A 27,680-nucleotide genomic window follows, 5' to 3' on the forward strand; every position below is an offset into this window, starting at 1 on the left:
AGCCTCCCCAGGGGACGCCCAGCCTAGGTATCCAGGGGAGTAGCAGGCAGTACTCTGGGTGGAGGTGTGGGAATGCAATCACACCGCTGGCAGAGTCAGCAAGCCAAACAGGCTTCTAGGATCAGAAGCCAAACAGGACAGGGGCTGTGGCCCCAATCCCTAGCAACTGTTGTCACTGGAGGCGAGACAGTCCATTGGGACCTAGAACAGCAAGCTGTCCCCAGAAGGACTTCGATATCATTATTGTCCTAATCCAGCTGGGTGGGTGGTTCTTGTGGTAGGAAAGGGAGAGAGGAAGAGAACCCTGCCTTTTCACCAGCGGAGCCAAACCTAGGAAACTACAGCAACAGAGAAGGGACAGGTAAACAGTCCATCCTGAGAGCTCTATAAGATCTTCTGTGTGGAGCCCTGTGTGTCACAGATAGGTACAGAACCCAGGGCACTGTGTGTGCTAGGTGACTGCTCCACAGCTGAGAAAGAAACTTTGCCTTGGATGACACTGTTTTAACGAATTTAATATTATGTGTCTGTGTGCACTATGTGCCTATGTGCACGGGAGTGCGTGTGTGTCTGTGGGAGTCAGAGGATGGAAGAAGTCTTTGAGGTAGGCCTACTAAAGAGAGTCAGTTACAAGATCAACACCTGAGCTATGTAGGCTTTGCATATAATTCTAATTATAGGTGTTCTGAGGGACTTTATCTTTATTTAAAAGGGGAAGAGGCTAGCAAGATGGCTCAGAGGGCACTGGCATTGCTGCCAAACCTGATGACTTGAGTTTAATCTCCAGGACCTATGTCGGGGAGAGAAGTCTTCCTCTAACTTCCTCATGGGTGTGGTAGAATTCCTTATAGATAGATAGATAGATAGATAGATAGATAGATAGATAGATAAATACAGATATCGAAAACCCTTCTCAGATTGAGAGGAATCTAAATACTCACCTAGTCTATAGGAGAGGAGTGACAGCACAGACAACTGGGGAGGAGAGAGAAAAGAAGTGGTGTGTGTGTGTGTGTGTGTTTTAACAGATCAGGGACTCTGCAAGAACCCAGTTGGTACAAAGGACTTAAATGTCTTGAGAAACTTTAGTCAAGATTCCTGCAGAATAGATAAGGTCACTGTCCTACAGCTGTGAAGAGACACCATGACCACAGCAACTCTTACAAAAGAAAGCATTTAACTGGGGGCTGGCTCACAGTTTTAGAGGTTTAGTCCATTATCATCATGGCAGCACGCAGGCAGGTGCTGGAGTAGTAGCCAAGAGCTACGTAATGATAATGGACTGGACCTCTCAAACTGTAAGCCGGCCTTAGTTGAATGTTTTCCTTTGTAAGAGCTGCTTCTTTTCACTTCTCTTCACAGCAATAAAACCCTAACTAAGACAATCAGGTCTTCCATCTCTGTATGGAGCGTAGGCAAGCTATCCCTAGTGGGATGTACTAGAATTTCTGACCTGTACACAGACATGGTTATTTTAATACATCAGGTCCTATACTATTTCAATTATCACTCATCAACAGACAAGTTTTCTCTGTCCCTGTTCCTACTATAGAGCTAAGAACATGATCTGTGCCCATCTGATAGCTCCTGATTCTACTTCTGTCCAGAAATGATCCCAAGAGCTACAATCAATGAGGCATGGCCACTTACCAGGTTCTCATTGGTCAGCCGGGATATCTCCTGCTGGACACCAAATTCTACCTGGGCCTCAGGGGAGAGCAGCAGAGTCTGGCAGAAGGTCTGTTGCTGTTTGTCCATCTCCTCCTTCAGGGCCTCCACCTCGGCCTTGAGATGCTCTACCTCCTCCTCATGCTCCAGGCTCTGGGCCTGTAGCTGTGCCTCCAGCAACCTGCACCCAGAGAAGCAAGCCAGGTCACCATGTGGCTGGGGTGGGCACTTGTCATGAGGGGCTACAGACAAACACAACAGGAGCAGCCAAGCACATAGCGGGAACAGTCACATGGGCCCAACAAGAATGGACGCAGCGGGGGAGATCTCAACAGGCAAGCAGACCAACTGATCCTTCCAGATGACCAGAAACCAAGGCCAAAGGCACCTCTTTGGCCACCCCCAGTGTTTGTTCTATGGGTATAGACTACTGATTTGAGATTTAGAGACTGTCTCCATGTCAAGGTGCCATTATCATAAATAAGTGTCTCATAGTATCTTAAAATATCGGTGTCAACATCTGCCCCAAAGTTTGTAAGAATTTCCTTGTAAAGATAACTGATAAACAGAGCTAATTAATTTTTTCCTTTAGATTCTACTCATTTTTTTCTTAGAAGAAGAGCTAATATTTTGCCTTTTTATCTCCACCTTTGATATCCTACTTTATCTCATGTATATATATATTTTTAATTTCTATTTCCCCTCTTGTCTAAAAAAGCTATTTGGGGAAATGTTTAAGATCAACTAGTGTCATAAGAAACAAAGATCAGAGGAAGTTTGGAGAGGCTGAGAGGAGGCTCAGAGATCTGTCACAAGAGGCCCACGGCTAGAGTGTCAGGCACTCAAGGAAAGGCTCTGCCTGCTTTAGCAGGGGCTCAGCAGCAGCCTTGCCTTGGGACCTGACCCTCACATGGCCAGTGGCAATGGGTCATCTTCTGGGACTTGACTACCTGATCTAGCTTTCTGATTTAGTGTGGCCACCTTCAGAGAAAAGGGACATGGTCAATGGGGTTCTGAAGGACACAGTCGTCCTCATCTTTACCTGGGATATAGTAAAGTTTCTGCTCAGGGCAGTGACCAGGGACATCTCCTGGTGTCCAGATGGCAAGGAGTGGGCAGCCACTGTGCCTTTTCTATCTGCAGGATGGTAGCTACCATAGAGAAGGAGGAGCAAGAGTGGAGAGTCGACTTTGTTGACAGAAGCAGCCACGTTTTAGGCAGCCAAGCAGGTCCATAGCAGGGTGTGTGTAAGGGCTTCTTAAGGAAGAGATGCAAATGATAAAGGAATCTGGCCTCTCACCACAGGAAAACAAAGGTAACCCCAGAGCGGTGGGGAAGAATCCAGCAGCTGCCTTTTAGATAGCATACAGTATCCAGACAGCATTCGACATTGGCTACAACATACTAAAACTCGTCAAGTGTAAGACAGAAGTCAATAGGAGAAAGGATGTGGACTGGTTGGCTCCAGGGAGCTATCCCAGAACCACTTTCTGACCTATTGTGTATCTCCTGCTAGCACCTGCCTTACTCTCAAGTGGATTTCATGCCAGGAGTAAGGTTCCCAGCCAGGCATCTGAAAGAACTCCTAAAGCATGGGCTGGTGTGGTATGTTCTAATGCATTCGGCTTGACTTTTCTTTGTGCCACACCCAATCTCATGACAGATATGAAGAGCACCCCAGAAATGCACACACAGGTTCCCACTCTAACAAAACAAACTTGACTGGCAGGACTCTGACCCCACTGAATAACCTCTCTCTGACTGGCAGGACTCTGACCCCACTGAATAACCTCTCTCTGACTGGCAGGACTCTGACCTCGTTAAATAATCACCGCAGTAGACACGGAGGCAGCAGCTAAGGCTTCTCTGCTTTCTCCAGATATAAAGCGTTACCTGTGGTAATCCTCTTCCTTATGGTGACCCTGTGTGGCAGGGCCTGCTCTGACCCACCATTTGACAATAGGGGACCTGACCCAGATGTCCCTAGCAAAGGCTGCAGCCCTAGGGGATGTGCCATTCCCCTCACTGCCATGTAGGGATCTCCGTTATCTTAGAAGCAGCAGGGAGAAGATCACATGATGGGCAAGCATAAGCTGAGGTGTGGGCACCAGCCAGTCACTGAGGGATCCAGGTCTCACACTCATCCACCTCTCCAAGCCTGTTTCCTCTTTGAGAAACAAGCTTTGATGACAAGCGCTCTGTTTCTTGTTGCGAACAAATGAGCGGTTATGCCCCTGTTCTAAGACTCCCATGCTGGCACAGAGAATGTGGTCAGCCTGTGTGCTGTCTCTGCTCTGCATACACCCCTGGCTAAACTGGGGTCTCTTTTGGTGCCCATATCAAAGGCTTGATTGTCTACTTAAACAGAACTTAACCAGTAACTTAAACCCGGCAAGCTTGCACCTGGCAAGGAGAATCAGACGGCACCATGTGAGTGCAGCACTTGGCTGCTATCAGCTCCAGGGAGTCCCTAAGACCGGGACCAACTGTGTGCTGATAGCATGTATGAAGGAGCCTTGCCTTACATACATGCCATGTATGAAGGTTGGTATGTAGCATGTCAGCAGCACAGGTCCTGGAGATCCACAAGTCAGTTCCCTTTGCAGCCTTTTCTCAATAGCTGTGCAGTTTCTGCTGTAGGAACCCTCCCTCTTTCTCCGCCTATAGACTGAAGAGTTGTGCCCCGTGGTCTTGAAGGTTCACCGGGCCCACCTAGCACCACCATTTTGACGGAGGCAAGCGGCTTCTGCTGGTGTCATCTATACAGCACAGACCCCAAATGATGAATGGATGCCTCTAGGGACTGCTGCTCAGAAGCCCATGTGAACTGTGCCCCATATCCTCACAATTGCTCAGGCCAAACCAAGGGACACAGACATGAGCAGGCACATAGATGAAGCACATACAAGATGGGAGCATAATTGACCTGGCAACTTGCTTTAGGCCTTGGTAAGCCAAGCCGAGTTCTCCATCTTCATTCAAATATCCCCAATCCTCAGTCTGGCTAGAAATAAAGTACAGAGAAAGAGGCGTCCAGTGGAGAGGAGAAGAGGCAATCAGAGAGACTGGAAAGCTTATAGCCAAGCCTTGGAGTCAAGAGAAGGGGACAGACTGTGAGCCGTTTCTCATGCTTCTCTCTGGCTCCCAGACTCTAGGTGCTAGCCGACAGCACCCTCTCTGAGTTTCCCAGGTTTCAGGTAGTGCCAGGGAAAGGGGTTCAATGTGGTCTCAGAGACCCACCAATAGCTGCAGATCAGGTACATGCTGCCAAAGACAGCAACGAGCTGAACTCGTTCTGTTAACTCTACAAACAAAACAGCCACACAATAGCACAGGCTGGGCCATCTCACACCCACCATGCTTCCTTCCATCTGAAGGAGTTGAAGGAGAAGAAGTATAAACAGGGTTAGAGGATTAGACTCCGTGTGTGTGTGTGTGTGTGTGTGTGTGTGTGTGTGTGTATTACAACAGGGGCTGAGCAGCACATGAGGCACCTGGGAATGCTGCCTCCGCCAGGGAGAGGAAGGAGACTGCACAGTTTGTTTCCATTTCCATCCATAGTTAGTTCTCCATCTTCCTTCTGCTGTTAAGAGCGTGTAGCTATTTACTAACCTTAACTCCAACTCTTCTTACGGAGGTGTGTGTGTGTGTGTGTGTGTGTGTGTGTGTGTGTGTTTAAAGTTAACTACAACAAACTTACAGGCTGAGAACTGATGATATCTTCCCTTGATGTAAGTTACACACCACTCCCCTGTCCAGTCAACCTGTGAAAGCAGGTCCCTGGTATCTTCTGTTGGCCCCGCCTTCTGCCTCATGTCAGTCAAGGTGGCTTTTGGAGGTCATTTTGCTCAATGCTCACCTGATCCCACCCCACGAAGTCCTGAGCACAAGGGCATCCGTAAAGACCAGTGGGATAGTGGGTGGAGGGCCTGAGTTATGAGAGTTGTGAGCAGGAGCTAGTCCACACTGCCTAATAGAAAGGCCACTCAGCCCATCCCAGAATCCAGATGGCAAACCAAACAGCCCTTACATTAGATATTTAAAAGCCAGATATTAAAGCCAGGTAATATCTTGCCCTGTCATATTTTGGGTAATGTTCAGGGGCTGAAAATTATCCATTTCAGACACTTTTAGAGCTAGCCTCTAGCAGAAGGTCTCCAGACCTGCGGTGCTTACACAGTCTGTTTCTTGGGCTGATTGCCCACTAGCTCAAGGGGTGGTATATCAACTTCCACTCTGAAACTCCAGTGGACAGGACTTAGTTAATGCGCTTCTGGGACCTTTCTATGGCTTCTGTTCCTAGTCTAAGGCTAACCCCTTAAGTGTTAGAAATTCCTGGCTGAGTGGCAGGGCAGTAAGGAAGACTATAGCCAACATTTTGATGCCAGTTTTGATTGCCGATTATTCTGATGAACACCCCCATCTAAGCCTTCTGCCTGGTAAATGCCTGGAGCTTTACCAGTGTGGTGGTTTGAATGAGAATGGTCCCCCATAGGCTTATATGTTTGAGTACTTGGTTCCCAGTTGATGGAACTGTTAGGGAAGAACTGTGAGGGGCGGGGCTTTGCTGGGGGCGGGGCTTTGCTGGAGGTGTTACTGAGAATGGGCTTTGAGGTTTCAAAGGAATTCACCATTCTCGGCATTTTTCTCTCTGCCGTGTGCTTCTAGATCAAGATGTAGGCTCCCAGCTCTTTCTCCAGCACCATGCTGTCGTGTTCTCTACCATGATGGCTATGGACTGTAATTCTATTAAATTGTAAGGCTCAAAGAAACTTTTTTTCCTATTAATGGCCTTGGTTATGGTGTTTTACAGCAACAGAAAAGTAACTAAGACAACCAGATATTGCTTTCTCATCCTTTGCCAACAAGTTAGGTGTCCTGGGTAATCTCTATGTCCCACAAAATCCCTAAGAACCTAAGGCTGTGTTGAGCAGGGGCCGATATCTGCTCCTCCTGTTCCCGGGTGTTAAGGCTTGCATCTACCAAGGGTCCTTTGTAGCAATGCTTTACCCCAGAGGAGGCCCCTGTGCTGCAGGGGTCACTGGAAGTACCCAGCATGCTGTACTCTCCTTAGCCCTCTCCCCAGTTGCAAGTAAGGAAGTGCTGGCACCTGGCTGGACACCCACTGTGTCTCTGTCTTCTTTTGAAGCCTCCCTAGGCCTGCTGGGTGAACATGAGCTCCTGGGAGGGACTGCTAGGTCTCAGGATACTGGCTCATTCCTGGGGTTCTCTGACTTTCCAGAGTGGCACATGGGTGATGCCTAGACATACCTTTTGGAAGTCATCATTGGTCCTTATGTTATGAGTGTCACAGGGAAATAGAATTCTGAATTCTGTTACATGCTGGGTATCATGGGGGTAATAAATCTACAGCTAAGACACTCCGCATTTAAAAACAGGTTTGTGAGTAAATTAAAAAGTAGTAAACCGACTCAGTAGAGACCTCTACTCCTAAGTGAAAAAGACCCAAAGTTCCAGGGACTTAGACCCCATCACCTCTGTGTTTAGGAGTGTGACTGGGCAGGTAGTGACATCTGCTGGTGTGAGGAGGAAACCCCAAACATCCTGACTTCAGGAAATCAATAAATATTCAAGGAGCCCCTCTGCGTAGGCTGCTGTGCTGTGCGAGGGTCCTGAAGTGGCTAAACATGGTGAAATATACAGTAAGGCCCCGTGGGTCACTGTGGAGCCAGGAGCCCCTTGTATTAGGCTAACACAGTGAGCTGTATGACCTCAGAAGTATTTTCAACTAGCTGTTGAAGTCATGCAACAGAAATGGTCTCAGAGAGGATGCACTTTCCCTCTGCAAAACTTGGAATAAAGGACCAAGCATCCACACCCTGTCTGTCATATGTCCAGCCATCTTGGGTCTGGTCAGTTCCTTGAGCGTAGGAAGACTCCTGAGTGCTAGTCCACTCTGTGTTTTCTCTCAGCAACCCAGGATCTTTACTGGGACCTCTGAGATATAGACCAGAGGCACGGACATAGAGGGCAGAAAAGAGCCCACTGTGGGGAGCTGCCCTCAGAGCTGGGCTATGCACTGAGCAGGTGAGCACAAAGAAAACCCCATGTGTGCTGTCTTTCCAAGAATCAGCACCTCCAAAGGCAATAATAAAGCTTTCCTGTGCTGGGGCCTCCTGCTGTTTCCTGGGCCCCAAGGATAGATCTAAGAACACACCCTCTACATGCTCTGGAGACATCTACAGCCTGGGCGTTGATGGAAGTGTTCAGGGGTCAGAGGAGTACTGCTTGAAGCTAGACCTAAGCTGAGCCGTAGCTACACTCAGAGCCAAGTCCTAACCCAGCTTTGTGACCTGGAGGGCCTGCTTAGGGGAGGCACCAGCTTTCCATTCAGTCCACATCCCATCATCATTCTCTCAGAGCCAGGTGGGAGGGGACGACAGGCTTCGGGCTCTACGCTTGGCGTCCTCAGTTGTCAGTTTTTCTTAGTTTTTCCATAAGTAAAACAGCCAGAAGGATGCTGGCTGCCCTTAGCTCCCAAGATGGCAGCATGAGCTTGCAGAAGCAGGAGGGTGCATTCCATGCTCTGAGAACTCTGGCCAGAGCAGCTCTCCATGCTGCTTGCCTGCATGCTCACAGTGTGGGGAGACAGAACAGGTGGAAGCCCTCTGCACATCTTGACAGGCTATGAAGCTCAAGCAAGCAGAAGGGAGTATGAACCCAAAGGACCATAGATGCTTGGAGGGACTGTCCATAAGATTAGTACATCAGAAATCTCAGAAGTCTAGGCCGAACTTAGGATATGTACACATTTTCTAGGTATAGATTTCATCAAAATTCTAAAGGGACCCTACTTGACCAAACATGTATGACACGATTTGTATGTATGTAATGCTCCCCACTCCAGGCCAATCACAGCAAACTTATCTTCATAGCACTCTTCTCATAAGGGGGTGCCTGTCTGGGCTCCCCAGAATCACAGTCCTACCACTACCCTTCCCTGACAGTCAGTCCAGATATCTCCCCACTTAGTGCTTGGATTTGTAGTAATCACAAAAAGTTCTCAGAGCTGAGGCTGGAACAAAACTGAAAAAGACAAATACCATGGTGCCTAATGTGGCAGATACTGGGGACCTGGGTCCCCAGACCTTCTTGGCAATGCTTTTCTTAACTTGGCTCCTCAGGTATTCACTATTGCGTGCTGAGCGTTCTGAATGTGGGATTATTTTAGGATATAGTAAGGGCTATTTTTGTCTTATCACCTCCATTGTTATTTCAGTAAGAAGACAAAATCTGGGGCATTAAGCAGATCCTGGAAAGACCTAGATGGAGGGCCAGTCTCCTGACAGCTGAAGGAGAGAACAGAAAGAGGGCTGGGAGCAGTTTCGGCTCTGAAGATCGGAGCGATAAGCCCAGCACTCAGCTGCCAGCTTGCTTTCTAATTTAACACCACCTGTGAGTTTTTCTCTATTCATCTCTTTGCTTATCTTCCACCCGAGATAATTTAAGACGACTCAGGCTTTAGCGAAGGGAGTCACCTTCATTCCCTCCCTTTCTTCTTTAGGGAGACTTGGGGGATGGCTGCATCTCCCCCTCAGGTTTCCCATGCAGGGGGTGGGGGAGGGCGGCCTGGGAGCTGTGCAGCCTGGAAGCCAGCCTTTCTGGATTCTACCTTGGTTCGGCTATAGGCCAGCTGTGTGCGGGAAGCTGCTCAATCCTTCTGGGCCTCAGTTTCCTCATCTGCAGAAGAGGGGCTGCAGCAGCTGATCTGCAGATCCTAACTGAGCACTTAAGTCTTCAGGAGGCAGACTCAGGCACCACCCTCTGGGGCCTTCTGAAGGAACCACTGCTTCCAGCAGCTTTAAACACATGCTCTCCTCTGGCAGGCCTCCCAGGGCCTTCTCTTTCCAACAAATAACTCTCCAATGTTGGGCAGACGGCCAGTTCCTGAGGAACAGGTTATAAGAAGCTAGGCTGAATAATAGCCCCTCCCATCCCCATTCCTTCTAATACCTTCTCCAGGGCCCTACCTGTTTGTCTGGCAGACCCCATGGTAGGCCTCAATGGCGTCTTCCTGGTCCACGTGCTTTTCACTATTAGGCCAACTTGTTCTGGCATTGATGTTCGGCTCCTAGAAGACCCCAAATTAAAAAACAGAACAAAACTCTGGTTACACAGCTTCTAGGAAGTAACTTTCTAATATGGAAGTATATCAATGTGCTTTGGGAAAAAAGGGGCAGACCTAGAGAAATAGATAATTGCTGTCACATGCAGGCAGGAGCATAGCTTCAAGAGGCCATCTCGGGTGGAAGGACATGCAGCCTTAGTAAGACTTAGCTGGAGGCACAAGTACAAGCAGGGGGTTAGGGGCAGGAGCCAGAGGGATGCTGGGAGGAACAAGCATCAGAGGACACAATCAAGACTTGTTATTGATTTATCCCCCAGCCACACCCAGGGCCTATGTCTAGAGTGGCCTAGCCTATCAGAGGCCATTGGGCGACCTGGATAAACTCTAATTTGTCCCTCTCACTGTCCAATCTGACCTAGAAGGTAAGACCACCAGAAACAGGAAGGAGACCCACCATCTGTGAAGGCTGATAGAGAAATCTCCCCAGAGACAAAATGAAGAAACAAGGGCATAAAAACCAGCCCTGAGGTCATCCACCTGTGTCTTGTTTCTTTTGAACATTTTCTTTAAAAAGTTGTTTTTTTTTTTTTTGTTTTTTTTTTTTTTTTTTTTTTTTAATCAAAGCATGCCTATGTCTGTACATGCGGGTGCAGTCCCCACGGAGGCCATAAGATGACATCAAATCCACATGGGGATGGATTTACAGACAGTTGTGAGCTGCCCAACATGAGTGCCAGGAGCCGAACTCAGGTCCTCTGCAAGATCCGTTTAGTGCCCATACCGCCTGAGCCATTTCTCCAGCCTCCTTGATCATGTTCTTAAATTCAGCAGATTCTAGATATTTCTAGCTTCCCCTCTTGAAAGAGGTCATGAAGAAAGGGTACCAAACCCCTGTGCTGCTTTCAGAGACCCCAAAGACGAGGTCCTGCTCTTCATGCTCTTCAGGTCTAAGACCTCCATGAGTAAAGACATAAAACCACAAGCCTACTGGCTCAGCGTCACCCCAACAAGCCCAGCCAAGGCTGCCACTCTGATTACCATGTTCTTGCCAGACAGTCGGCGCTGGTCAGCATTCATGATCTGGGTCCGGAGGATCAGCACCTCCTCTTTGCGGACCTCGAGCTCCTCATTGGCCAGCTTGAGCTGGTTCAGTAGGAGGCTGTAGCTGTCTGAGGAGCTGTGGGTGGCGTTATCCTGCATGGCTTGGTCAGCTACAGCCTTCCTCAGCTCATTCAGATCATTCTTCAGCTTCTTGTTCTCTGACTCAAGCTCTTGTCTCTGCAAGACAGCCAAGACACACACCTTGCTGCTTGCTGGATCGGCAGCATATCCCAGCTACCCCGTCTCTTCTCTTTCCTTAACTTTCCCTGTCGACAAAAGGCAACTCTCCTCCTTTAGTGAAGACACACATGGCTTAGGTTCTGGTGACATGAGTGGTCAGTCAGATACAAACTGAACTCATCACCCCAAGTTCTCAGAGACATGCTTCTGATGCAACGGCTCCACAGCATTCACCCAGGGTGCAATGTGTGTTTTAAGCACATGTAGCCATGAAATTCTTCTTCGTGGAAATGCGGGGCTGATCGCTGTGTGTGTGTGTGTGTGTGTGTGTGTGTGTGTGTGTGTGTGTGTGTGTGTACTCCTGGTGCTGGAGAGCAAAGCTCTGCCCAGCCTCAAGCTGAAAGTTGCAAACAACATGCCGCTAAAGAACTTCCTAACACTTTCGTGTGGTTGCATGCTTTGAGACTTTCTAAAAACTTAGCAAAGTGAATGCTTGTCAGAGTCCCAAGATGACTGAGCCAGCTCCAGTGGGCAGAATCTGTATGATCTGAGTGAGGAAGCCAAGGCAGAGCCAGCTACCTGAAGGATCATAGCAAGTTAACTGCCTGAGCCAGGATACCAACACACAGAACATGAACAAACGTTGACGGCATTAAGCTGAATGCTGTACACTGTCACAAGAAGATAAATGCCTGGATTCCATGGTAGGAGGCATCTTCCGAAGAGGACAAATGCCACTGTAGGAGGCATCTAGATGGTACACAAAGACAGGAAGTAGAATGGTGTCTGTGGGAGGGAGGAGCGGAGTCTTCAGTGAAGACAGGCTTTGTAAGATGAATTACAGGGCTTAACAGCGGTGTGTTGCTCACATGCTATGAATGTATCCTCCATTACTGACCCTCATATACACTTAAAATAGCTAATATGGTAAATTGTATGCTAGATATATTTTACCACAGTGGAAAAAAATAGTTGGGAGGGAGAAGCCACAGAAATGACTCAGTGTTTTTCTGTGCAATGGTCATTAGCAAATCATTAACAGTTGTTTTATTAGTGACCAGACTGTAAGCTGGCCTCACTATGAAGTCTGACGGCCCTTCTCTCCTCTTGGGGCCTGAAGTCTGCACTGTTCTGCTTTGCCTTCTCCTGCCATGTCAGCACACCCTCTGCCTTACATCTAGATATTATTTCAAAGTGATTCTACTCCCGTGGCCACATTTTATTTTAACCAGAGATTTTTCAAGTAGGAAAGCAAGTGTTTCTTAGTATAAACACAACATCTTTGTTTCAGAGATGAAGATGTAAGGTTTTAGGAATGAAGTCACTTGCTTATTGCTCTACTGAGAGCAGGCTGGACGCTTAGGACCCAGTTTCCTGAAGCCCATCTATGTTGTTCGTCTTCTACCAGAGGACAGATGGCTTACCTTCAGACTATTGTAGGCTATATCTGCATCCTGGTCCACATCTAAGCCATTGTTCTGGTGTTCTACCTGCATAGGGGGGACAGAAAGGTGAGCACAGACCACAGGGCACAAGCACTGCAGACATTTCTGAGACAGCCAAACTCTCTCATTCTACTTTTGCACGAAGAGCTGGAAACCTCACTCTCCACAGGTGCATTTCCCACTTCCTCCAAAGAGTAGCCCAGTGCTTGGGCTACCTTAACCCCCCCTCCCCCAAACAGCTCCTTCCTGCCCCCACGATATCACATGGTCCTCACAGGTTAAAGCTATATCACACACACTACGTCATGGATTAAATTTTACAAAGTTAGTAGCCATAAGTCCTAAATTCTCCCTGTGAATGTGACCTCCCCTTGGGAATAGAATCTTATGAGTTGTAATGAAGTGAGTCCTAATGTTTTAGGAGGAAAAGGATACACAGACAAGATGGACATATTAATATGGAGGTGGGACTGGTATCATCTGCAAGAACACCAGAAGCCAAGAGAAAGGCATGAGACAAGTTTTCCCCACTGCCTGCAGGGGACAGTCACATCAGAGCCTTCACTTCTGGCTTCTGGAAGAATAAATTTTTCTTAATAAGTAACTGGATTGAAGTATTTTGTCTCAGCATCCCCAAGAGTTGTACAACAGGAATATTAATGTTGTCCTCATGGTTTTGTGCATTCAGGAGGTAATTCAAAGCTGCTTTTATGAAGTGGCTGGCTCATAGTAGGTATATAGTGCATGCAGCAGACTTCACAATGCCAAAGCTGGTAGCTCTGGGCAGCAGTAACTGGAATAACAAGGACCTCTGATTATGTGGGCAGTCCTTAGCATTGAATTGGCAGTTGAAAGGGGGCACAAATAACCTCCTAATTGCTTAGAGTGAGTTTAAGGGGGAGACAACCCTGAAGAACATGGGTCTTTAGAACCAAAATGTAATGGTGCATTTAATGAGATTGCCTAAGTCCCAGAAACCTGAAGTCCAGGTAAAGCTGTCCCTGCTGTGGGTTGACCAGAGTGTCTGAGTTTATGGTGAACATCTCCTGCAACCTCTTCCAGATGAAGGACTGTGGGGAGCCTACAGAAGGCAGCTATCATCCTTGCAGCCATCTTGAGCAATATACCCTGACAAGAGACTTGATTACAACAGCCTACAATAGCTGAGCACACTCTGATGACATCTTGTTTTAGATACCCAGGATTTCCCCTTGGGTGTGTGAGACTTAAAGGTGTGTGACTTAAGGGCATGACTTAGAGATCAGATTTAGAGACAAGACCTAAGGGCATGATTTAAAGGCGTGACTTAAAGGCGTGGCTTAGAAGTGAGACATATAAAAGGCCAGAGGCAGACAGAAAAAATTATTATTAAGTATTAGGTACTTGGAATAGGCACTTGAAACTCAAGACAGGCAATTATTATTAGGTATTAGGCACTTGGAACTTGGAAGAAGTAACTTGGAACTGGGAAAGAGACTAGCAATTTAGGACTGGGATTAGGACCTGAGACTTGGTACTAGGAACTAGGGACTTGGAGAGAAGAAGAGAGACTGAAGAATAAACGGGATTGAATCACACTCTGTCTGGTCTCCATTCCTCGAGTCTGTCCTCACTCTCTCTCTCTTGCTGAACCCCAACCCGTGGACTGGAGCAGCTTGGGGCAGTGCAAGCTCTAACAATTTAGCCCCCAAGGCTTTTGGCAGTGTGAGTCTCAACATTGATAGAGCAGTCCCCGACATTTTGGTCCCCAAACATGGGGCAGCTCGGGCCGCAACAAAGGACACGTACAGTTGCTGCACTGTTTCCTGCACTGTAAGCTGGGAAAAGCCTGGCCTGGGTACCAACTTTACCTTGCCTCCCTCCATCACCAGAGGCACAGGGTATACGAAGGACCTGAGTCAGCACTCCTGCTGTTAGTTAGACTCTCAGAGGAAGAGGATCACAGACTCATACTTGAAGGGATGTATCATCATGTTTCTAAGTCTGTGGGGATCACTGCAGGGACCAAAATAACTGCCAGGTCAGGGGAAGAGGAACTGGAGAGATGGGAGCAGATCCAGTAGGCAGAGGCCTCGCTCTCACAGTGGCTTAGCCACTCACATGGATGGAACACTCACAGGCTCTCCAGTCAGGCTATATATCATGTGAGTCCTCTAAGGCTGGGGACCTGGGGCCACATCACTCTAGGTGGCTTAGGATTCCTTCTGGAACCAAGGGAATACTCAGAAACTTGGTCTCTGCATGCTTAACATCAGGAGATGATAGAGGATTTCACATTACCCACCCTACCCCTGTGGGCAACAACACACAGGGCAGAGCCTACAGTTCTTGCTTGGTGATTATATTTTGAGATTTCCCCTTTTACTTGGTATCCAGACACACCAATTCTGAAGCCAAGCTTCCAAAGCAATTTGGCATTTCTGAAATGCGGAATCCAGAAATGATGTCTGTAGGTGCAGGAGAGTACGTAGAAACCTCTATGCCAGATGTATCTAATGCCATCCACACAGACCGTCCATGACTTACGATGGCTGACATAAAATCCCTTGACTTTAGATGACACAAGAGCAACTAGCGTTCACTAGAAGTTGTCCTTCATTTTGAACTTTGACCTTTTCCCAGGAAGGTGATTTGCCATCTGAGCCTCACCAGTGCCACAGAACAGTGGTAGCTCTCTATTGTCCCCAGTGATCATGGTGGTGAACCGCCAACACCCTGTGGGTGCGTTGTTGCTAAGTCAGTGTCTGGAAGGTTGAAGGACTAAAGGATATTATAATGATGTGCATTTTCAACATACAATGGGGCTTTGGGGGATACAATTCTAAGAGTATCTGTCCAGTATTTGATCTGTGTTTGTCTGGCAGGATAGCTTTTCCTTATAACCGGAAGGCATTTATTTACCCAATGCCTTCACTGCTCACTCTTAACTAACCCACCTGGAGGCTTAACACCACCACCAAGATTTACCTCTTCACTTAATGCTTATTAAACAAGACAGAACAAAACAACCCCCCTCCCCCAAGACAGCAGGTCACCCCAGAGTCTGCAGCATATCAGACTGGAAAAAGAAGAAAGTATTATGAAAGAAGAGTCTGGGTCCAGGATGGGGGAGTCAAGGACAGAGGAGGGGGAGGAGGAGGGGGAGGGGGAGGAAGAGGAGGGGGAGGAGGAAGGGAGGAGGAGAAGAGAAGGAGGAGAAGAGAAGGAAGGGGAGGAGAAGGGGGAGGGGAGGAGGAGAATCAAATCCCATGATTTTTATCTTAGGCTTGAGAATAGATCTGCTAGTGAAAAGACCCAGAACTGGACTTAAATCTCACGAGAAGTGTTCCTCATAACTGCAGAGTGAGAAAGCATGGCTCTTATATCCTGACAGCTCTCTGCTGTGTCAGCACTGATAGGTTGGTAATCAAAGGCATTCACGGCCACAGGACAACATTATTTATTTTACACCTGGGCTACATTTGCTACTCTCAAACCTGATTCAAATTCCCCAATGGCTAAGTTTGTCTCCTGCATTTTTACCTGTCTTAAAAAAAAAAAAAAAGAAACTATATATAGCGACTATGTGTGTGAGTGACTGTTGTGGCTTGCACACGCCATGGTATCTGTGTGAAAACCAGAGGACAACCTGCATGAACATGCTCTCTCCTTTCATCATGTGTGTCCCTTGGCTCAAACTGAGGCCAGCAGGCTTGGCAGCAAGTGCCTTCAGGAATACTGAGAGACATCTTGCTGGCTCTGCATTCTCTTCTGTAACGCCCACTTTCTATACTTACTATGAGGCTGATACTAGCATAGTTCTGTGTGTATAGCTTAGGTGCCCCGAAACTCCTTGAGACGGAGAAATGACTTTTAGGTGTAAAGTTTCACACAGTGTTCTTTCAAGACTCAAGAGGATAAGGGTGACCTCAGTTGTGATGACGAAAAGGCACAGCAATAGGTAAGGAGGGTCTCCTCTGACTCTGAGCCAGGTGGCTGAGCTCACGTCAGATTCCAGGTATGAAAGTGTGGAAGACTTCCTTGGCTAGATTTGACTTCTGCTGTATTATTTTCTCTGCACCTGATGCCAGTCCTCCAGGCATGGGCTCCCACAGACTACCCTACTGCTTCCCAGTGGAAACCCTTTTCCTGGGACACTCAGGGAGCATGGCCTACACAGAGGCAGTGGGGTAGTACACTCATGATGGAGGAGTGATCGATTTGATTCCAACAAGAGGAAGCTCTGAAGCCCGACACCCTCACGGAGCTGTCACGCACCTGCACTTTCTTGCTGTCCTGCTGTTCCTTTTCTAGCTGCACCTGCAGCTTCTTCCTCTCCTGCTCAAGTTCCCTCACTCTCTTCTGCAGCTTCAAGAAGACGGTCATGTCCATGGCTGCCTTCTCTATGCCGATCTCCTGCAAAGGAAGAGGGGTGCCCAGAAGGTGTTTTTCACAGCACAGATGCTCCAGGGAACACACAAGGCCTCGCTGCCCACCTCAGTATCAGCCATCTGCCTCCTTGCTCCTCCCCAACCCCAATCCTTGCCTCCAACACAAAGCCAGCGTCAAACCGCTAGTGTTTCCCATAGCAAGGCTGGTGCTGCAGGCTTATTCTCTTCCGTTTCTGTCTCAGCCCTTACATAGCTCCTGTGTGAGCCACTTAAACAACCAATCACACATTCTAAGAACAAACGCAAACAGGCATTTTCTTTGGAAGGTAAGAGGGAATTCACTTCTGGAAAATGGCATTACAAGAGAGAAACTAAATCTCAGGACCATAGTGCTTCCTGATGGGGGATCACTGTGGCCTCCGGTCACTGTCAATGTGATGCCAACAAGTACCTGATCGTAACCTGAAACAAGCAATACTTGCCCTGTCGTGGCGTCCGTATCTCCAGCAGATCTTAATACATTGATTTCCCAGTGTATTTCTGTTCTTTCAGATCCATGCCTGGATTTTACTATGTGGGCTATGTATGTACACAAACATGTGTCTACCTGTCAGTAGGTAATCTGAGCGCACATGCAGCTTGCTTTTACATGCTGGAAGCATGATGGTGTTCTACCTCATGTGATGAGCACGGCTCAGGATCAGCCTCACTGCCTGTGAGCCAGTGCTCATATGTACATGGAACCGGCATCCACACAGATGCTGTGCCTGACATCCAACTATGTGTTGGTAAGTTCAGTGAAACCCAGTGATCCTGTTCTCAACGTCTGTGCCCCGGGCCCTCTGAGCCACCACCAACAGAGCAGTATATCTGTTGGGTAGTTCCATGCAGGCAATTAAATGTCCCCGGCAGGACAACTGCAAACAGTGCCCCGGACTTACCTCAACCTGCTGAAGGGCATCCTCGGTGTCTCCGATTTCTGAAGTGGAAATGGAGGGGTAATTGGAGTCGGATTCTAAGCTACTTTGATTTGATGGGTTCTTCCTGTGGCCCGGAGTTTGCTGCTCAAGGAGAAAAAAATGTGACAACTCATAACCAGTTCGTAATAATGCAAATAACTTCTCAGGGAGCCCTAGACATCAGTCAGTGCTTCACTCGTCACATCCATGGGCAGTGCTGCTCCTTGGAACGGTGGATAAATAGTTATTCCCGTGTGTGCCAGGCAAATACTCTACCAATGCGTTACAGCCCACAACACCCAGAGTGCGAGGAGAGAACGGCCTTTCACTCAAGCTGTGCCCTAGGATTGCACACAGTGTGTCCTCTCCGTGTTCTCGAGAGGAACCCTTTCTGTAACCCTATCCTGTGCAGCCTCTCCTTCCACCCCATTCTGCTCACGAAAACGATAGCCATTAGAAATAGAGTGTACCTTCCGTGCTAGTCATTTAAAAAGACCTTTCCGCTTATTCTTTTGGCAGCTGGTTTGTCTTTAAGAGTGAAACCGAGCTTGGTGGAATTTATAGATTTCTATTTCAGTTCCTATTCAGATTCCTTTCCTGGTTTCCATGCAACTAACTCACTGATGTTGAATATGTATGTTGGGAGGGAGTATTCATATGGGTAAAGAAGAACGACAAATCCTGAAATGTCACAAAAATATCTTGTATTTTGTCAGAGATCAGGAGATTCTCCACATGGACCAATGCAGCTGAGGTCAGAGCCTACAACACCACTGTCTCAGCAGTGGAATTTTCTAGAACAAGAAGCAGATGACAATATACACATACAGGAAAAATAATTCTTAACCTCTTAAGATCTCAGTAAGACCTCATCTTTCGGAAAGGGCATCTTCAGAAAGTGACCACCGGCTGGCAGCTTCCTAACCAGAGTTCACATAGGAACGTAAGAACAAGTGCTCCTTGCACACATGCATGCTCACTGAGCATGTCAGTGCCAGAGGACAAGGGCTATACAGCCAGCTCTAAAAGGGCAGAAAGGGAAGCCGCTGCCACCAGGCAGCAGAGCTGCCACCCTTGCCTTTAGGGTTATCACCTCGTCCCGAAGGTTCTCATATCTCTGCTCCAGCTGGGAGTACTCCTTCACGAGGTTCTGGTACCTGGACCGTTCCTCCTCCAGTTCCTTCTTCATCAGGAGATTTTCCTCCACAGAGCTCTGTGAAGATTCAGCTGGAAAGCAGACACGGGAAGCTGGGTTTCAGCATCCGAGGGGATCCTCAGATGCGCATGCCCTGCTAGGAGCACTCTGACTAATCTCTTGTTAAGAGGCTGCCCACCACAGGCTGGTCCCAGAAGCTGTGGGGGAGTCTCTCAGGCTCCTCATCTAACGTGGAGTTGAGGAGGGGCTCATTATTCTGAACCAAGGGTTCAGACAGGAAGAAGAGTGATCCTGTTCTCAGGAAGGTAGGGAGAGAGACTCTCGATGTACACGAGAACGCCCACCCACTCCGCGTGCCCGCCTCTTTTGCGACAACCGACATTGAGAACTATTGGCAGCGTTTCTAGCTGAACCATTCTAAACTCTAGTTGTAATCTTTCTTTCAGGTCCTTGGGAGACTAGACTGGAGGTGAGGTAGGGAGAAGCGGGCAAGGAACCTAAGAGATTCTGATGGTCTTTTTTTCTCTTGCCAACCTTGTATCCATAGTAACGGAAAGCAAGTTGTTTTTCTTTTCTTTTTAAAGGGCAATTTTAAAGCAGCTTGTATTTTTACAAGATCTCAGGCTGGTGGGGGCTGTGGTGTTATGATGTTTGGCTGCCCGGTGAGATGGGTGAGAGTCATAGGGTAGGAGGAGACCTGGTTACCACTGAATAGACAAGAACTGGATTTATGTGCTCCATTGTTCCCCCTCAGCCAAGTGAGTCACAGGGTGGGTAGCAGTCTGGAAGTTGAGGGACACTCGAAAGAGGCTCATCTAGGGACTAATCAAAGACCCTGTCTTTCAGCAAACATTGAAGTGACTATCTGACAGGAGACACAGTGATAAGGATGAGCAAGACACATGTAAAACCAGCATGTGGGTGCTACTGTGCTGAGCGCCAGCTTAGGCCCTTCACCTGTGCATCTTGCTCATGCCTCCCGTAAGTCCTTCTAAGTCTGTCTTTCCTGCCCATTTTGGATACTGCCCAAGATGGATACTTGCACATGCTTACAGAGGTGTGCATAGCAGTGTCACACTTTGAGTACAGGTTTCCAGATACAAACCTGCATGCGTGGTTTTGCACATAAAGTATGAGTTTCTCTTTCAATAGACTCTTCAAACAAATGGCACAGTAGGATTTTAAAACTGACCTTCCTTCTCCCCAGCTCTCCCTTAGGAAGCCCTTCCTCCTCTTCATCACCTAGCAGGTTAGGAAAACCTGTGAAGAGCAGTGTAAAAAGCTGGTTCGGTGCGTACCTTCTGACTGGCGCAGGATCTGGTTGTTAAGGTATTCTTTTTCATCCTTCAAGAGGGCATTTTCATGTTCCAGGTCTGCAACTCGCTGAAAGAGATTAACAGGTAAAATAAAACAAAACAAAAACAAAAAGAAAGACAGGAAAAAAAAACCTTCCCATGTAGTGACGGAAGAGGAAATTGCTTTGGAGGAGATGGACTTCTGCTGGATCATGGGTAAATGCTCTACTTGGGAACAGAGATTCAACCAAAGCTGCTTTCATTCTGAGGGAAAATTATGTACACAGAGGAAAAAAAAATCCAAGTTAAACAGGATGAAATGGCTCAAACCACTTGTGGTCATCTAGTTCTCCCAGAGTGTTTACACTCAGCTCACACTCCTTATTGAGGAATGCACAGAACAGAGAGCCTTCCATGCTTGTGAACCTGCTTGTCTCTCTTGATGAATCATGAGCGTCAAATCTGAGTCTTGGGAAAGCCAGAAGTTCCCAATGGGTACATCATCTCTGGTCTTTGTCCCCCCTACCCTTTCCTGCCTCACGGGAAAGTTCCAGGCTCTGAAAGAGGAAGACACATTTGGTACTGATATTCAGATATCTAATTCCAGCATGTGGCTCCTGACAACACTGCCAAAAAAAACCCCCATGAGGTGATGAAATTCTGGTGGGTCATCGGTAATTGCCCTACTTAAGAAAATCAATTCAACCAAAGGCAAATATGACTGAATCAATCAATCAATCAATAGTTAAACAAGGAAAAGGGGCGATATTAAAGAAGAATCTAGGACCTTTGAAGAGAAAAAATTGTGATTATAAAAATAAATATTTGTACTTTTAAAGTAACAACATAGGTGAATGTTCTAAAAGACTTTGAAATCATTAGTTGATATTAAGCATGAAATAATGGCCAAGGGGCTCCGAAGTCCCATTCCTAACTATAAACCTAAGAGGAATAAAAACAGCGCTAGAATTTACCATAGCTCTAATCCAAGCCCATGTATTTACTTCCTCAGTCAGCCTGTATTTACATGATAACACACAATGATCCACCAAACTCATGCATATCACATAGCCAATCCAAGCCCGTGACCACTGACAGGAGTCTTCTCAGCCCTCGTACTGACATCTGGTCTAGTAATGTGATTTCATTACAATTCTACTATACTTTTATCTGTTCCATAGGTGAGATTTCAAGCTAGTGTTATAAATCCATGATTGAGACCACAGGCCTTGATGAGGTACTTACTGTTGTTTTGGTAAGTGGTTCTGTCAAACTACCTTCAAAATACTTCTGTTTATACCTGTAAGTTTTTGCTCCTTACAGCTCTGTCAGAGAAGCTAAGTTTTGCATGGGTTGTAGCTGGTGCAGAGTCCTAATTGGTCAAAATGCCAAGTTTAAGTCACTGTCAGTGCTCGCTGTGGATGGGTCATCCATATCAAATGTCCTACCTCCTTCCCACCCAAGACTTGGGGGCACACTACAGAGGAATGGGCAGAAAGGATGAGAAAGAGCTGGAGGATGAGGAAGAGAGAGGTGTAGAATACCAACTTCTGTATATGACTGTTATTCACACTACCTTACAGAAGTGGTGGGTACCTGCACATGATCAAGGTAGGAAAAAACCCCAGCAATGATGGGGCAGGGGACTTAGAGGTTCCACCCTTGGTGGAGGAACTACGGGTAGCTGATGTCTACTCAGAGAAGAAGAGTCGTTCTCCTTTGAGGACATGGTCACTGGTAGGTTGCCCGTGACTCAGTGGACGCCCCATACCATGTTTATATGGGCAGCAGTAATCGGACTCAAGGAGTTATTCAAGCCAAGATAAAAAATAAGGGCATGACGCTTTGGAGTGCGGGGCATCGGGAAGAGTCGGAAAGGAATAGTAGTAATGAATTTAAATAATAAATTTAAAATAGTTTAAAAATGAAGGGGTGAGAGGCCAGCGAGATGGTATCTCAGAGAGAATGGTGACTGCCATCAAGCCTAATAGTCTGAGCCTAGTTCCCAGGACCCAGATGGTAGAAGGAGAGGACTGACTCTTAAAAGATATCTCTGACCTACACACACACACACACACACACACACACACACACACACACACACAGAGAGAGAGAGAGAGAGAGAGAGAGACAGATTACAATGTTTAATCTGTAGATTAAAACTCGAATCTCCAAGATAGCCCAGAAGATGTGCTTCAGTCATTCCCAAGCTCACAGAGCCTCAATGCAAAGGACAGAGCTGCTTCTCTCTGGAGGTTTCACAGGCTATAGCTGTTCCTGAGATCAGAAGGCGCTTCCAGGTCTGACCCCCATCTCTCTGACAAATCATTAGTACCCTTCTTCTCCTGGATGCTTGGAACAACTCAGGACCAGCACAAAAGTCCTCACGGCTAACTCTCACCTCTCACTTAGAGAGGCACTCTGGCTGAACCATACCCCGCCCCCTAAGGTCACTCTCCATCTCCTTTGCTCACCTTTCTTATATAGCACATGATGGATAATCTCAGAAGGACTCTGATCTCTACCTTCTGTTTTCTAAGAATGAAAAAACTCTTTTTGATTATTATTTTTGTTCCGCTGTGTAGAATGGTCTCTGACACACAAGGCACTCAGTAAACGCCTGCCGAGTGAAGGACAATGACTTCTATCATTCTGTGCAAGATCTGTTGCCCATAGAGATGAGTTAAAGCTCCTTCTAACAACTGTCAGCCTTTTCATGAAACCACAAATCCTGAGCCAATGAGAATGCAACCCTGAATATAGCAGGCTCAGGAATCCCTGAGGACTCAATACCCGAGAGCCATGTACTCTCTCCAGACAGACCCCCCTGTTTCCACTCAGCAAAATCTCAAACCTAAGGCCACACACTGGAGTCAGCCAAGGAAACCCATCAGGTGAGGTAGTTCTATGACTGATAAGATGATGCACACACAACCTGATGTACCAGTGTGAGCACTCAGGACCTCGGGCCCACTAGACATCCGGGCCATGCCAAGGCTGCCTCAGGGCCAAGCTGCGGGTCACTTTTCCTCTTCCACTGCAACCTTGCACTGAGCCAGGCTCAGTGTAACCTTCAGAGCTTCACATTCTGAATTAAAAGCTACTGCCTCCATGCCAAGGGCAGCCCAGGGAGCCACCTCCTTTCCAGATAGCAAGGGCACACAAAACAGCACAGCTGCATGAAGGCAGCCAGAGAGGGATGCTGAGGTTTTAAGATGCAACAAAAGGAACAAAGAATTCTAGTGAGCTTCTCTGTGGAGAGGCTGAAGTAATGTCTCCCTTAGTATAAAATGATATGTGGGGGTGTGGCGGGGGCAGCTCCATGCCCTGCAAACACAGAGATGGATTCCTGTGGTAGCCCACAGCACTGCCATGTGGTCTAACAGGTGAAATTATCAGAGGTTGCCATCCCAAGTGTTCCAGCATGCCAATTCCAATACAGCATTTGCCGTTTCTGCTGACAGAAACATCAAACCCATTAATTAAACATCTACCAGCAGCCGGCTCTGTCCCTGGGCTTTGCTGGCTTCATCAATCTTACTGAATGCAGAGAAAGACCCTGGACCTGACCAGAAGGAAACCAACTGTCTTATCATTCAGCAAGTGCTCAGGCTGCAGACTGCCTCTGCTGAACATTAAACCCCCAGCTAGGCAGATCCTAGAATAGAAACCAGGAGCAGCTGTCCCTTGACCGTTCTTCAACTACTGCAATAAAGGGTTCCGCAGAGCCGACAGAAAGGAGAATGTCTGTTTCCCATTTCCTAAAAAGTGTGATCGCCCCACTTACTTCATCACTTTATGCCCAGCCTTTGAGGTTGTTCACATTAGGCATGTGTTTGTTTGGAGTTAGAAAGGAGGGTCTTAACTGGGTACAGTGGTGCATGGGTTTTATCCCAGCATGTAGGAGGCAGAGGCAGGTCGATCTCTGTGAGTTTGAGGCCAGCCTGGTGTACACAGCAGGTTCTAGGCCAGTCAGTGTTATAGAGTGAAACCTCATCTCCAAAGACGGCACGGGGAGCAGGTGTCTTTGCTCCCCTCCAACCTCCAGTTATATTCAATTCCAAGGCCAACAGGCCCCTAGGTAACAGCCATTTTTAAAAGAGATGTTGCTTCTCTGTTTTGTTCTACCAAGGAAGTTTTCTTACAACAAACCCTTACCTACCTTTGGCTGGAAAACCCAGCTATTTTAGGTGCTCTGAGACACTGATTCAAAAATTTTGTGGGAAGCAGGGAAGGCAAATGAGAGTTCATAATTCTCAGCTTGGGGGAGGAACCAGGGCAGTGGAAGAACCAAAGACCAGAAAGCAGGGATGAAATCTGCTCCTCAGTTAGAAAACACACAAGATTGCATGTGTCTGCCAGTTCAGGAGCAATCTTAGAGATGAGCAAAGCCATGTGTACACACACACACACACACACACACCCCTCTACACATGGGCACCATGGCTGGTAGGGGTTCTTGCACACACCTGACAATACAGGTAGGGTTAGGGTCAGTATTTCTGTGTGTGCCCAGGGGTGCCAGCATTGTCTCAATTTCTAAGCTTTTCTTCCAGCACTAACTAACCAACACTGACTCTCCTTCCTCAGGTTCCCAGGCCATGTGACTCTGCTCTGTATGTTGGACAGATACTAAACGTGTGGGCAATGTACTATAGTACATCTAGTGGGTCGTGGTAGGGATGGGGAGGAGGACACAGGCATTCTCAGTCCATAGACATCCCTCCAATGGCACCGTGGGACTTTCCCTTGTTGGAAGATCTGCCTTGGGAGTTCAGAAGAGCGTCTTTGTAGCTGAAAGTCAGGAGCAGTACAGGCAACAACAGGAAGTCCCATTTCATGGACTTCCTTAAGTAAGCCTTGAGAAGAAGAGCAAGAGCGGAAAAGTTGGCTCCAGCCAGGGTAGACGCGCCCCCCCCCCCCCCCCGCCCAAACATAAGGGTTTCTTGGTGGGCATGATGGCTACAGGCTGCTGAAGTCCTGGAACACTTAGCACCTGTCACCTCTCTCACTAAGGGCTAGATCTGTAGAGTTTCCCTGGGGACTGACTCGAGGCTTTAAGAAAGATGAGCAAAGTCAGATGCCATTTACTCTCCCAAGGGATGCCACAAGGCTTAGCTAATGATACCAGCTCAACACTTGCTCAGGGATCAGACATTTGCCATAAGATCCAAATGCACAGCCATTTATGAAATGAGGGTGGCTTGTCTGTGGACACAAGCCCTGGAAATCCCGGAAATTTCCTCAGCATGAGAAAACATCTCCTACAGGTGCTCTGCCCACCAGCCCTTCACCGGTCCTAGTCCTCCAGTGCATGCATACCTTTCTCAGCTCGCCATTCTCCTTGTTGTGAGCATCCTCTAGGATCTTGCGCTCCGACTGAGCCTTCTGTAGTTCAGTGCGCAGGCTCTGAACTTCCTCCTGCAGCTGAAGGCTGGTATCAGCCTCCTGGTTCTGCTGGTAATGAGCCAGCTCCTTCTTCAGCTTCTCCACCTCCATGGCATGTGTGGAGGTGACTGCAGACAACTGCTCTGACAGAGTCTTGAACTCCTTGTTCTGTAGAGAGCATCGGCAGATGGGGTGGGGGTGCGGGTAATAAAGAAGAAAAAGGGAGAGTTATCAGACGAGGAAAAATCATGAAGGTCACCAGAAAAAGACTTGTAGGGCAGAATTAAAGTTCAGAGTCAATACGTGCCAGTACAGGCAGTTTTGGGGCATCCCTGGACACTTTAAACTCATGTGTGGACCTAGAAGCAGAGGGAGACACAAACAGCAGTGTTGCCATGGAAACAGTCCAGGGGAAACATGTGAGCACTCACAGAGAAGATTGCTGTCACAGGAATCATGGAGCCAGCTTCTTGGATCTACAGTTTGGGCCTCTTAGGACTCCCCACCCCTTCGCATCAAGAGCTCCTAGCCCTGGACTTACAGGCACAAAGAGCTGTAACCTAATCCCTTTTTCGAGACAAAGGACCCCTTCAATATCCTCTCTTTCAAGGAGGCCCTCCAAGGGGCCCCAGGGTCTCTGTTGCCACCTGTCAACATGGCTCACACAACTCTCACTGGAGAGATTGATATCTGACAACATTCAGCTACAGACTGTGCCCAATCAGCAGTCAGCGGATGTGTGCAGCAGGCCCTGAGATCTTACTTCCAGAAGGAAGCTCCTGTAAAGGGTGGGCAGAAGTCAGGGCTGGGAGAATGAGGACGGAGAGGCTGGGAGGCAGGGGAAGTGGAGCAGAGGAGGGAGAACGCAGACAAACTGCACTCACTCATCCTTCTCCATTGCTGGGCTCCACAGAAACTCCAAGCAGAACTGGGCTGTCAGCTAAAATGCCAATAAGCCAGGGCCTCAGGAATCAATGACTAATTCACAGAAACATTAAGCCTCACAGAAACTCTCAAGGAAAAGCTGTTGGCAGCTACATAGCAGCACATGGCTCACACACATAGCCCTGCTTGAGAATGCAAGTGATATAGTCCTTGTGTGCAAGATTCCCCACTCTGCAAGCACACAGCCTGCTTTTCCGAGCATCCGGGCTTGCTATCAGCCTCACCTGGAGAATCTAAAAGGAATCCAGTTAAGAAGCATCTATTTAGAAAGAGCAACACCTGTGTGAATTGTTCACTAGGGGCTGGGTCTGCAGTGGAAGGCAGGTTTGGCTAGCTACTCTGTCCTCATGACTGCTCTGGGATGTGAGTCAGGTCAGATTGGTTGTCAAGTGTCACTGGCATGGCCTGGGTCATGTCAATAAAGGTAGAGAGGTGGCCAAGGAGGAGCCTGGATGGAACTGGTTGGAATATGAGGAGAGGAACATGTTGCAGTGGAGGCAGCGGATGCAAGCACATCTCACCCTGCTATGGTCAAATATATCACTTTGGAATGCAGATGTCTCTGGAAGGTCCAGCTTTCCTGTTCCTGATGCTACTAGAGACCAGAGTCAAACACTGGGGAAAAGGGTGTCTGCTGCTGCTGCCAGGCCTGGGCCTGAGATCACCTCATCCTTGGCCCTCTGTGTGTTTGATCCAGTCACTCATGTTTCTGTGGCCCACTTCTTCCCATCTAAACTAGATAAGAGATAAGAGAAATTCCCATCTGAGAAGGTCCTTATTGAGACGTAGGGAACAAAGGGCTTATCTGGCATGTGCCGAACAGTCAGTGCTCAGTTAACTGTCAGAGCCTCACTGGCCGGTGTTCTCCATGGAGTCCGTTAGGCTGATTCACAGAAGCCTCTGTGTCTGCCAGTCCCAACGCCCACTCACCACCACCACCCCCTGACATTCAAACAACCCCTGCATCTGGCATCCCATGGCTGTCTTGTATCTTAAGCATGGGACCCACACAACCAGACTTATTGTGGTTCCCAGTTAGACTTGGGCTGGTGTGGGAAGAGGAAAAATTACTGCAAGAGTCTTC

The 27,680-nt window shown here is 47.8% G+C and overlaps 1 protein-coding gene and 1 long non-coding RNA gene across 9 annotated transcripts in view; one reads left to right on the plus strand and one right to left on the minus strand.

Moving 5' to 3' along the window:
- Myo5b (myosin VB) overlaps positions 1-27,680 on the minus strand; it is a 301,927-nt gene that overhangs the window by 23,438 nt on the left and 250,809 nt on the right. For 7 of the 8 annotated variants that reach the window (XM_034518119.2, XM_076912462.1, XM_076912461.1 and 4 more), the window contains 10 exons: positions 25,586-25,819; positions 20,267-20,351; positions 18,906-19,039; positions 17,795-17,914; positions 16,741-16,878; positions 12,463-12,528; positions 10,796-11,035; positions 9,660-9,760; positions 4,595-4,672; positions 1,651-1,849 (listed from right to left, as the gene is read on the minus strand). In XM_034518119.2, coding sequence (XP_034374010.1) covers positions 1,651-1,849; positions 4,595-4,672; positions 9,660-9,760; positions 10,796-11,035; positions 12,463-12,528; positions 16,741-16,878; positions 17,795-17,914; positions 18,906-19,039; positions 20,267-20,351; positions 25,586-25,819 — 1,395 coding nt within the window. The remainder of the gene's footprint in view (positions 1-1,650; positions 1,850-4,594; positions 4,673-9,659; positions 9,761-10,795; positions 11,036-12,462; positions 12,529-16,740; positions 16,879-17,794; positions 17,915-18,905; positions 19,040-20,266; positions 20,352-25,585; positions 25,820-27,680) is intronic. The other variant, XM_076912458.1, reaches the window with a different exon arrangement.
- Positions 67-2,259, plus strand: LOC143434271 (uncharacterized). The gene is made up of 2 exons (XR_013103623.1): positions 67-361; positions 1,553-2,259. It is a non-coding gene; the product is annotated as an uncharacterized LOC143434271 (long non-coding RNA).

This window comes from Arvicanthis niloticus, chromosome 14, assembly GCF_011762505.2.
Source record: "Arvicanthis niloticus isolate mArvNil1 chromosome 14, mArvNil1.pat.X, whole genome shotgun sequence".
In the NCBI taxonomy this organism is placed as follows: domain Eukaryota; kingdom Metazoa; phylum Chordata; class Mammalia; order Rodentia; family Muridae; genus Arvicanthis; species Arvicanthis niloticus.